A 12,521-nucleotide genomic window follows, 5' to 3' on the forward strand; every position below is an offset into this window, starting at 1 on the left:
AAGATATTCAAAATGGCCTTTGGGCGTATTAAATGCTGTTTTCCATTCATCACCTTGTTTAATACGCACGAGATTATACTCCCCTCGAAGGTCGATTTTAGTAAACCAACTGGCACCCTTAATCCGATCAAACAAATCAGAAGGTAAAGGTAAAGGGTACTGGAATTTGACAGTGATCTTATTGAGAAGGCGATAATCTATACAGGGTCTCAAGGAGCCATCCTTCTTGGCAACAAAAAAAAATCCCGCTCCCAACGGTGACGAAGACGGGCGAATATGCCCCTTCTCCAAGGACTCCTTTACATAACTCCGCATAGCGGCATGCTCTGGCACAGACAGATTGAAAAGTCGGCCCTTAGGGAACTTACAGCCAGGAATCAAATTAATGGCACAATCGCAGTCCCTATGAGGAGGCAGAGAACTGGACTTGGGCTCATCAAATACATCCTGGAAATCCGACAAAAACTCAGGAACTTCAGAAGAAGGGGACGAGGAAATGGACATCAAAGGAATATCACTATGTATCCCCTGACAACCCCAACCAGTTACAGACATAGATCTCCAATCCATCACTGGGTTATGTACCTGTAACCATGGAAAACCCAGCACAACAACATCATGCAGATTATGCAACATCAAAAAACGAATATTTTCCTGATGTGCTGGAGCCATGTACATGGTTAACTGAGTCCAATACTGAGGTTTATTCTTGGCCAAAGGCGTAGCATCAATCCCCCTTAAGGGAATAGGACTCTGCAAAGGCTCCAAGGAAAAACCACAGCGCTTGGCAAATTCTAAGTCCATTAAGTTCAGGGCAGCGCCAGAATCCACAAATGCCATAACAGAGAAGGACGACAATGAGCAAATCAGGGTAACAGACAAGAGAAATTTAGGCTGTACAGTACTAATGGTAACAGACCCAGGAACCCTCCTAGTACGCTTAGGGCAATCAGAAATAGCATGAGCAGAATCACCACAGTAAAAACACAGCCTATTTTGACGTCTGAATTCCTGCCTTTCTGCTCTAGTCAAAATCCTAACACATTGCATAGAGTCAGGACTTTGCTCAGAGGACACTGCCATATGGTGCACCACCTTGCGCTCAAGCAAGCGCCGATTAATCTGAATGGCTAGAGACATAGATTCGCTAAAACCGGTAGGCGTAGGAAAGCCCACCATAACATCTTTAAGGGTTTCAGAAAGACCTTTTCTGAAAATAGCAGCCAGAGCCTCTTCATTCCAATTAGTGATCACAGACCATTTTCTAAATTTCTGGCAGTATAACTCTGCCGCTTCTTGACCCTGACACAGGGCCAACAGTGTTTTCTCAGCATGCTCTACTGAGTTAGGTTCGTCATACAACAATCCGAGCGCTTGAAAAAATGCATCCACACTCAACAATGCCGGATCCCCTGTTTCAAGAGCAAAAGCCCGGTCTTGAGGATCACCACGCAGTAAGGATATGATGATTTTTACTTGCTGAATGGGATCACCAGAAGAACGGGGTTTCAAAGCAAAAAACAATTTGCAACTATTTTTAAAGTTCAAAAACTTGGATCTGTCCCCAAAAAACAAATCAGGAGTAGGAATTCTAGGCTCTAGAGCCGGAGTCTGGACAATTTAATCTTGGATACTCTGGACTCTTGCAGCAAGTTGATCCACACGAGAAAACAAACTCTGAACCTCCATACCAGAGCATATATCCAGCACCACCCAGATATCAAGAGGAAAAAAAAGACAGAACAGAGCACAGAAAAAAAAATGGTTCAGAACTTTCTTTTCCTTCTTTTGAGATGCATTTAATTCATTTCTGGCCTGCTGTACTGTTATGACCTGGTGGTTAAGAGGCCACACTGATATGACCTGGTGGCTAAAACGCAACATGGAGCGAGCTCTGAGAAGGTGGTATCTCTACTGACCGCAGTCCCTAATCCTAACAACAACACTAGAAATAGCCGTGGGATGTTCCTGATTCTCCCTAGACACCTCTTCACAGCCTAAGAAATAACTACCCCTAAAGAAGGAAATAGAAAGCTATCTTGCCTCAGAGAAAACCCCCAAAAGGAAAGATAGCCCCCCACAAATATTGACTGTGAATGGAGAGGGAAATGACGTACACAGAAATGAAATCAGAATTCAGCAAAGGAGGCCAATACTAAACTAGATAGGCAGAGAGAAAAGGATACTGTGCGGTCAGTACAAAAAACTACAAAATCCACGCAGAGTTTACAAAAATGAACTCCACACCGACTCACGGTGTGGAGGGGCAAATCTGCTTTCCCAGAGCTTCCAGCTAGCCTGAATAAGACATAGTGACAAGCTGGACAAAAAGAGAAATAATTGCAAGGCAAAAGAGTCCAAACAAATGGACAAACAAAAACTAGCAAAAACTTATCTTTTGCAGACAAGGACTGGCCATATGAGAAGTCCAAGGACAGAACCAAATCCAACCAAGAACATTGACAGCAGGCATGGACTAAAGCCCAGAGCAGGTTTAAATAACAAACCCAGGCAAGGCGATTAGTGAAGGCAGCTGCTACAGCTACCTAAAGGAACAGCAGTTCCATTCGAAACTACCAGAGGGAGCCCAAGGGCAGAACTCACAAAAATACCATTAGCAACCACAGGAGGGAGCTCCAGAACGGAATTCACAACAACTAAGTAGCTCCCCTCACCCTCAGAACCTCCAAACACAGAGTGAAACAGCCCTGGCTCATATCGCAAACCCGATTTCTCCAGTGATGCCCTAGGAGTGCTGAACACTTATGAAGACTTCATACACTTCAAATTTATGTTAAGGACCTATAACTCTGCCCTTCACCTCGCCAAACAGTCCTACTACACCACCCTGATCTCCTCACTATCCAACAGCCCTAAAAAACTTTTTAACACTTTTCACTCCCTCCTCAGGCCAAAAGCACAAGACCCTATCACAGACATTTGTGCTGATGACCTGGCCTCCCACTTTATAGAGAAAATAGACAATATCCGTCAGGAAATCCGCTCCCAGACACCAAGTGCAATGACTCCCATTCCTCCCTGCATCTCCCCTGGCTCACTGTCCACATTCAATCTCATCACAGAAGAAGAAGTCTTCAAGCTCCTCTCCTCTTCTCGTCCGACTACATGCACCACCGACTCCATTCCCTCACACCTCCTCCAGTCTCTCTCTCCAGTCATCACAACTCACCTAACTGCAATTTTTAATCTCTCCCTCTCCTCTGTCATTTCCCTCCTCCTTCAAGCACTCTATCATTACTCCATTACTAAAAAAAAACACCCTTGACCCATCATGCACAAACAACTACAGACCGGTCTCCAATCTCCCCTTCATCTCAAAATTCCTGGAGCGCCTAGTCTACTCCGCCTTACCCATTACCTCTCCACTCATTCCCTCCTAGACCCTTCACAGTCCGGGTTCCACCCCCTACATTCGACAGAAACTGCACTCATCAAGGTGACCAATGACCTTCTGACAGCAAAATGTAACGGTGACCACTCTCTGCTCATTCTCCTCGATCTTTCTGCAGCTTTTGACACGGTTGACCACCCTATCCTACTCTCTAGGCTCCAGCCACTAGGCATTAAGGACACTGCTGTCTCCTGGTTCTCTTCCTATCTTTCTGAATGCTCCTTCAGTGTTCTGTTCTCTGGCTCCACTTCATCTCCTCTTCCTCTCACTGTCGGGGTACCTCAGGGCTCAGTCCTTGGCCCCCTTCTCTTCTCCCTCTACACGGCCCCAATTGGACAGACCATCAGCAGATTTGGCTTTCAGTACCATCTTTATGCTGATGACATACAACTATACACGTCATCCCCTGACCTTACCCCTGCTGTACTACAGAACACCAGTGACTGTCTGTCCGCAGTCTCCAACATCATGTCTGCTCTCTATCTGAAACTCAACCTCTCCCAAACTGAACTTCTTCTGCTCCCACCTTCTACTAACCTCCCTAAATCTGACATTTCCCTCTCTGTGGATGGCACCATAATAACGCCCCGGCAGCAGGCACGCTGTCTGGGTGTTATGTTTGACTCCGATCTCTCCTTCACCTCCCATATACAATCTCTTGCCCGCTCGTGCCGCTTACACCTAAAGAACGTCTCTAGAATCCGCCCTTTTCTCACCATGGAAACAACAAAAACTCTCACTGTCGCCCTAATCCACTCGCGTCTGGACTACTGTAATGCTCTATTAATTGGCCTCCCCCTTATGCGACTTTCCCCTCTCCAGTCTATCCTTAATGCGGCAGCCAGGGTTGTCAATCTGGCTAATCATTACTCGGACGCGTCCGCTCTTCGCCATTCATTACACTGGCTGCCCATTCATTACAGGATACAATTCAAAGTACTTGTTCTCACCCACAAAGCTCTCCACAGTGCGGCCCCCTTACATCTCCTCCCTCATTTCTGTCTATCGGCCTAGCCGACCACTGCGCTCTGCAAACGACTTTCGACTAACCTCTGCACTAATCCATACCTCCCACTCCCGACTCTAAGACTTCTCCCGTGCTGCACCAATCCTCTGAAATGCTCTACCCCAAGATATTAGGACCATCCACAACTTGCATAGTTTTAGGCGCTCGCTCAAAACTCATTTGTTCAGAGCGTTCCCTAATCAAACTCATTTTGTGTTTGTGTGTGTGTAGCCTATTCACTATCTCCATCTACCCCCCACTCCCTGAAGATGGCTGGACCATCATTGTAAATACATCATTGTAAATACACACCTGTACTTTGTATCTCCCCCACCTCATTGTAGATTGTAAGCTCTCATGAGCATGGTCGTCTTATTTCATCTTATTTTGCCTTATTTTGCTTTATTACTGTATTGTTAACATTGTTACCTATGACTGTTGTGTTTGAAACTGATAAACTGTAAAGCGCTGTGGAATATGTTGGCGCTATATAAATAAAGATTATTATTATTATTGTCGTCCAGCTCCGGTCTTCGCTCCTGGCGATTTAGTGTGGATCTCGGCTCGTAGCATCAGGCTGCGTGAGGAGTCCACTAAATTTTCTCCCCACTTTCTAGGTCCCTTCAAGGTCCTGGAACATGTGAACCCTGTAGTCTATCATCTCAGCCTTCCATCACATCTTGACACAACTGACACCTTCCATGTGTCTTTGTTGAAACCCGTATATATGACCCGGTCTTCTGGGACTCCTGCCAGAAGCTCAGATACATCCTCAGACGATTTTGAGGTCAAGGCCATTGTCGGGCCAAGGGGGTACTTGGCAAAATTTTTTTTGGGTGGACTGGAAGGGTCATAGGCCTGAGGATAGGACCTGGGAGCCTATAAAGCAAATTCGTGCCCCCCAGCTTATTGCGGCTTTTGAGTGTGACAAACGTTGCCGGGGGGATGTTAGCAGGGAGGGTAATGTTAGGCACCGGGATTCTCCCACTGTACAGGGTAGATCCCAAGCCTTGACTGCATCTGTGGTCTCCCATCAAGGTTTGGCTGCTGTGAATGCAGTGTCTTGCTCAGGCTTGTGCTATTTATCTGGTTACTGCTGGCTCTTCAGCCAAGCCTATGGTAACCAGTGATAGGCAATGATGAGCGAACACTCTGGAGACAAAGTCCAGCAATCACCCTACTGAGCATGCTTGTGATGTGGCGACATCTCATTGGTGGTCGATCGTCAGCTGCTCTGGTGATGTGGCAGCTCTGGATTGGTCCACGGGCAAGGTCCTGTTCGATTGGCCTAGAGCTTTACATATCAAAGGCTCTCAGAGGTGTACTCCGGCTTGCCAGTATCAGCATCTTTCCATGTGAGAATGAGATATTGCAACAGTGTGGTTTTCATCAGCATGTGCTCAGGGTCGGCGGTAAGCTATTATAGTTCCGGCACCTCTGGAGAGGAGTTTGTTTGTATGGATTCAGGGCTGGCGTCTAGCCATCAGAATTCCGGCACCTCTGGGGAGGAGTTGGTTGAGTGCTGCTGCTGACTGCTAGACCACAGTTTTGCTACTTGCCCCGTAAGTGGGCCTAGATCCTCTGTGAGGTTAATAGGGATCGTGTATAGCGTCATATACTCTTTGTTACTGTGTGCGAATGACACAGCTCTATTGCAGAGCATATATTTTGTTTCTGCATGTGACTGACACAAGTTCGTGTGCTGTTCACTGAGTGACGTGTAACTCAGTGCGAGCTAGCAATCGCTCGCTACGTGTTCCACCATTGTTCACATTAGCTGCAGTTTTAGATCTCTGCATGGTGGACTCTGGATTGCAATGGCACTTCTTTATTAAAATTATTTAGTGCAATCTGCCAATCCTTACAGTATACTAGCGCCAGGGTCTGGCTAGCAATGATGGATGAGCAGCAACTACAGGGGTACATCCAGCAGCTGGAAGTCAGGTTGTCTGCTCTTGAGCGGACAATTTCAGCAGTGGATTTTACCGCAGTTGTGGCACAAACTGCCAGTGGGGCCGCTATCAGAGTCGCTGCCACAACGCCTGTCCCATCTTTCCCACATTTCCCGCCCCCAAAAAATTTCTAGGGAGATAGCAAGGCTTGCAGAGGATTCCTGAACCAGTGCACTATTCAATTGTAGAGGCTGGCCTCACGTTTCTCGTCTGAATGGGCCAAGTAGGATTCGTAGCACCTCCATTGACGGGCAGGGCGTTAAAATGTGCTACACTGCTATGGGAGCATAATGACCAGCTGATTCAGAGCGCCTCTCATTTTCTGGGTGCTCTGAAATAGGTCTTTCTGGATCCTCAAGTGACTAATGGCACCGTGCTCCATATTCTGGCGTTTACCCAGGGCTCTTCCTTGGTCAGCCAATTTGCTGTCCAATTTAAGACTTTAGTGTCTGAGCTGGAGTGGCCAGATACAGTCCTGATTCCCGTGTTCTGGCGGTCGTGGCGGACCACATGAAAGATGCCCTGTCCAGTATTGAGAATCCCACTACACTGAAGGATTTGATAATGGCGTCCACTCGCATTAATCTTCGGCATGTTGAACGAAGATTAGAGCGAGCGCAGTGTAGACAAAGGATTCAGTTGGCTCCAACTTTTACCAATCCTTTGAAGTCTCCAGCTCTGACCACCGAGCCAGTGGAGGCCATGGAGGTATCTCGAGCAGAACACAGGTCACGTTTCTTTCATCTGCGGTCAATCTCCTTTTTTTGTGGGCAGGCTGACCATAATGCAACAAGTGCCCCAAGCGGCAGGGAAATGACTGTGTCTAGTGGCTATTGGAGGAGGCTCTCTAGACACAACAGATGTGGCCTCCAAATTAACTTTTAAGGTTACTGTGCACAATCCTGCTGACAGGGGCACTTTAAGGATCCTGTGTTCTTTTGTTTACTGGTTTGCATATGATGCAATTGTGATATGTTTTTACCTGATTGTTGCAAATGATGGTGTTAGGGTGGGCTTAACGCACTAAATAAATTATATTAGTAAAGGGCGTTCGCCACGCAGGGTCCACCGTGCAGAGTTAGTAACCTGCAGCTAAGAGGACATTAGCGAGACAAATAGTGAGCGTAACTGGCTCACACTGAATTAGCATCACTCAGTGGATTAACACGTGGCTGTGCTAATCGCACACAGTGACGGGAGAGATGCTCTGCAGAGGAGCTGTGTTAACTGCACACAGCCACAGAGCGAATATGGTGCTAGACGTGAACTCTGCTACTTCACAGGGGAGCGCAGACCCTACTGGGGCAAGGGAACTGGTAGGTGGACTCAAACACAGCGTGTGCACACATATGAACTCCTCTCTGGTGAAGCCGGAATTCTAATAGCTCAATGCCAGCCCTGAACCCGCACACAAACTCCTCTCCGAAGGTGCCAGAATTCTAAAAGTTCTTGGCCTGCCCTGAGCACATGCAAATGAGTCCACACTACCGCATGATTCCACTCTCTCACATAACATAAATGATCTTAGCGCACCGACGGGGGCACCAAAGATCCTTTTATACTTTCTGTCAATCTGACAGGACCTTGCTCACCGGCCAATCCAGAGATGGACCAGGACCTGAGCATGTGATGGACAACCACCAATGAGAAGACAACCCAAGAGCAAGACCTGGACTTAGTTTCAGGAATGACTGCTCGCCGCTGAGCATAGCCAGTTACTATAGCTCAACCAGGAGAGGCAGCAGTAACCAAGTGTACAGCCCGGATCTGAGCAAGACGCCGAGACTCTTTGCTCAGAAGCATTCACTGTGGTTGAGGCTGAATGGGGGACCGCAGGAGAAGACAAGGCTTGGGATCCATTCTGTGCAGAGGCAGAATCCTGGCACCTGGTGGATGGTTTTCTAATTTCACTTGTTTCATTGGTTCTTGCATAAATAAAGAATTTTAAAAAAATAAAATAAAGCAGTGATATTTAACACATGATATAGGAAAAAGATAAAAAACAGCTGCCTCAAAAATGTAATAACAATGCATGTAAACCTTTTTACCGTAAAAATCGCGAAAGAAACCATATTTACCAAAAAGTGTGGAAATACAACAAAAAATCTGCAACAGCAAAAACTCACCAAATACTTATAGGAGCAAAGCCTCTGACCCTCATGACCTCAAAAAGTTTTTTTTGATTTTTTTTACCAAAATCAACATGAGAATGAAAAGTCATTATGATTTTTAGAAGAATAATTATTATCACCTGCAAGAAAGTGATGGAGAAAAAAAAAAGTGGGTGCACTTTTGCGTTGCTCTTAGCACTGCGATCTCTTTGGAATAATAAGATGCCCGCATACTTTTGCAGCATTTTGATGTACATGTAACAAATTGTGATCACACAGGTTCAGAATCTCATGAACAAAAATGACCTATCTCCCAAAAATAAAGGACTATCGAAAGTAAGCATAAAAAATATTGGTAACATTGTATTTCCACTGCACCACAAAAAAGTTTAGCAGATTATTGTTATTACACAATTAACTTTAAAAATATATATGCTATAATCAGAGGCAGTTTTGCAAAATTTTTTCTTATCTGATCCGGCATAAAGAAATCTAAGCTAATCAATAGATTGAATGTGTTCTAAAATGCTGACAAAATACAATGCAAGCCATAAAATCACAAGCTCCCTCCTTAGGAAAAAGACAAAGGTTTAATTTGTGAAAGGCAATTAATAAAAAAAAAGGAAAACTAATTTTTGATCCATAAAGAGGAACTGTGATCAAATGTGTCCAGCTTTTACTCTAATTTTATATCCCGACTTTGCTGAGTATTAGGTTTGTTTTTTTTTTGCTTTTTTCATTTGAATTCTAAATCCAGAGATATGGACGTTTTTGGTCAGTTTTGATTTTTATGGTTTTTTCAAGGAGGCATGTGCATAGGATCCTCTGGGGTGTGTCTTTAAGCTGTTCTGCTCAATTACACTGTGAGCACTGCCCCCTTGTAGAATCCATAAGAATTAGCAAAAAAAAGGCTCATATCTCTGGAACCGTATAGAGAGGGGTGTCAAATAAATATAAAATGGAATACCCAGGGGAGCAATGGGAATAAAATAGAAGCCAAAAATGGCCACTTTTTACCTGAGGTCATCTTTAAGGCCAAAAGCAGATCGGTGTTCATGAAGTTAGATGATGAAAGCTCAGGCGAAAGGATTAAGAAATCAGAGTGACTTTGTAATGAACCCATAGACATGCCGCTATCATCTGGCAGAACTAAAAGACGCTGATGTTGAAGATGTTATTTTTTATCTGGTAAAGCAGAAAGACGTAGCTGCCAACTTATGTGAAACATTTCAGAAAGGTTTTTCAAAAGTTTTCTCAGAGCCTGCTTAATATCTTTATTGCTCAGACTGTAAATCATCGGATTGAGAAGTGGAGTAATTACGGTGTAGAACAGAGACAGGAATGTCTTTGCATTTTGCTTGCGCGGAAACACGTAAGTGGTGATAAGGGATCCATAAAATAAGGCCACCACAGCCAGGTGGGAGCTGCAGGTGGAGAAGGTCTTCTGCCGCCCGGTCACAGATGGGATCTTCAGTATGGCAACTATGATGTACACATAGGAAAGTATAATAACAATAAGAGGGCAAATTGCAAAAACAATAACCAAGAAAAAAGTTTCCAGCTTCATCATAAAAGTATCTGAACAGGAAAGCTCCAGTAAAGGTTCCAAGTCACAGAAGAAATGGTCAATGATGTTTGGTCCACAGAAATCCAAACGACTCATGGTAAAAAAGATCATCAGCAACGTAGCACAAATCACCAACCAACACGAGAGAACGGCTCTGGCACAAAATGTGAGGTCCATGACTGAGGTGTAATGCAGAGGGTAACAGATGGCCTGATACCGGTCATAGGACATCACGGTCAGAAGAAGACATTCCAGTACCTCAGAAGCTGAGAAGAAATAATATTGAGTCAAGCAGCCTATAAAAGACACAGAGCTTTCTTCATATAACATAATGTCAAGTGTGTTGGGTACGATGGTGGTGGTGAGAAGAATATCCGAGAAGGAGAGTTGTGTGAGGAAGAAGTACATGGGAGAGTGGAGCGATCGGCTGCAGGACACCACCAGAATGATCAGGAGGTTTCCACATATAGTCACAGAGTAGATGACCAGCAGGAGAAGAAAGAAGCAAAGATTGAAACGCTTTAAATTTTGAAATCCCAAAAGCAGAATCTCGGTAACTGTACTAAAATTGTGATGTTGCATATTCAGAGGAGAGAATTTCATATATGTTGTAAACTACAAGAAGAAAAATCTGTTAATAACAAGAAACAGCTAAACGTCGTAGGGTTCCCGACCTTCGCACACGTTCACTGTCAAAACTCTGTTTCAAATATAATTCGAAAAGAATTATCTGAGAAGTAGAGATGGAGTTTAATTAAAGGAAACAGGAAGAAATTGTATCGGAAAGTTGTACATTTCCGAACCGTTAAGTGGACGGAATAGATGTCTACATCTACATCTTCTGAAAGGCACTGTAAAAACCAAGCACAAGCACTTGGTGAGACTTTGAGATGACCAAACATCTATCTCTGCCCTTCTCTGTCTCCGTAAATCCAGAGCGGTCAATCAAGGAAGAAAGGGAAGAGATAAATGCAGAAAAGGAAGGTGGGAAGGCGCATTGATCTGTCTGTCCATACTAAGGGAGTACCGAGAGCCTGGGCTTGGATTCAACAGTCAATGTGTGCTGAGAGACTCCCTTTCATATTAACCCCTTTCTGACCTCGGACGGGATAGTACGTCCGAGGTCAGATTCCCTGCTTTGATGCAGGGCTCCGCGGTGAGCCCGCATCAAAGCCGGGACATGTCAGCTGTTTTGAACAGCTGACATGTGCCCGTAATAGGCGCGGGCAGAATCGCGATTTAACTAGTTAAATGCCGTTGTCAAACGCAGACAGCGGCATTTAACTACACTTCCAGCCGGGCGGCCGGAAAATGATCGCATCGCCGACCCCCGTCACATGATCGTAGGTCGGCGATGCTTCAGAATAGTAACCATAGAGGTCCTTGAGACCTCTATGGTTACTGATCCCCGGCAGCTGTGAGCGCCACCCTGTGGTCGGCGCTCACAGCACACCTGCAATTCTGCTAAAGAGCAGCGATCTGATGATCGCTGCTATGTTGCAGAGGCGATCACGTTGTGCCTGCTTCTAGCCTCCCATGGAGGCTATTGAAGCATGGCAAAAGTAAAAAAAAAAGTAAAAAAAAATGTGAAAAAAATAAAAAAAATATAAAAGTTTAAATCACCCCCTTCCGTCCCAATCAAAATAAATGAATAAAAAAAAAATCAAAATTACACGTATTTGGTATCACCGCGCTCAGAATCGCCCGATCTATCAATTAAAAAAAGCATTAACCTGATCACTAAACGGCGTAGCGAGAAAAAAATGCAAAACGCCAGAATTACGTTTTTTTGTTCGCTGCGACATTGCATTAAAATGCAATAACGGGCGATCAAAAGAATGTATCTGCACCAAAATGCTATCATTAAAAACGCCAGCTCGGCACGCAAAAAATAAGCTTTCAACCTACCCCAGATCATGAAAAGTGAAGACGCTACGAGTATCGGAAAATGGCGCAATTTTTTTTTTTAGCAAAGTTTGGAATTTTTTTCATGACTTAGGTAAAAAATAACCTAGTCATGTTAGGTGCCTATGAACTCGTACTGACCTGGAGAATCATATTGTCAGGTCAGTTTTAGCATTTAGTGAACCTAGCAAAAAAGCCAAACAAAAAAAAAGTGTGGGATTGCACTTTTTTTTTGCAATTTCACCGCACTTGGAATTTTTTTCCCGTTTTCTAGTACACGACATGCTAAAACCAATGATGTCGTTCAAAAGTACAACTCGTCCCGCAAAAAATAAGCCCTCACATGGCCAAATTGACGGAAAAATAAAAAAGTTATGGCTCTGGGAAGGAGGGGAGTGAAAAACGAACACGGAAAAACGAAAAAACCCAAGGTCATGAAGGGGTTAAAAGAAAAATGTTTTTTTGATTCTACCTGCAATTTATGATTTATTTTGCTTCTTTTACAAAAATAATTAAAATACTAATAATAAGAAAATACATTTGTAATATAAAACATCGCTGTGCTAAA

At 44.4% G+C, this 12,521-nt stretch overlaps 1 protein-coding gene across 1 annotated transcript; it reads right to left on the reverse strand.

The window, feature by feature from the left end:
* Nucleotides 1-9,454: 9,454 nt before the first annotated feature.
* LOC138674386 (olfactory receptor 6N1-like) lies at nucleotides 9,455-10,651 on the reverse strand. Its single transcript, XM_069762234.1, has one exon. It carries the CDS (start codon nucleotides 10,649-10,651, stop codon nucleotides 9,656-9,658), a length of 996 nt encoding a protein of 331 aa, XP_069618335.1. The 3' UTR covers nucleotides 9,455-9,655.
* Between the last annotated feature and the right edge of the window lie 1,870 nt (nucleotides 10,652-12,521).

This window comes from Ranitomeya imitator, chromosome 4 (assembly GCF_032444005.1).
Source record: "Ranitomeya imitator isolate aRanImi1 chromosome 4, aRanImi1.pri, whole genome shotgun sequence".
In the NCBI taxonomy this organism is placed as follows: domain Eukaryota; kingdom Metazoa; phylum Chordata; class Amphibia; order Anura; family Dendrobatidae; genus Ranitomeya; species Ranitomeya imitator.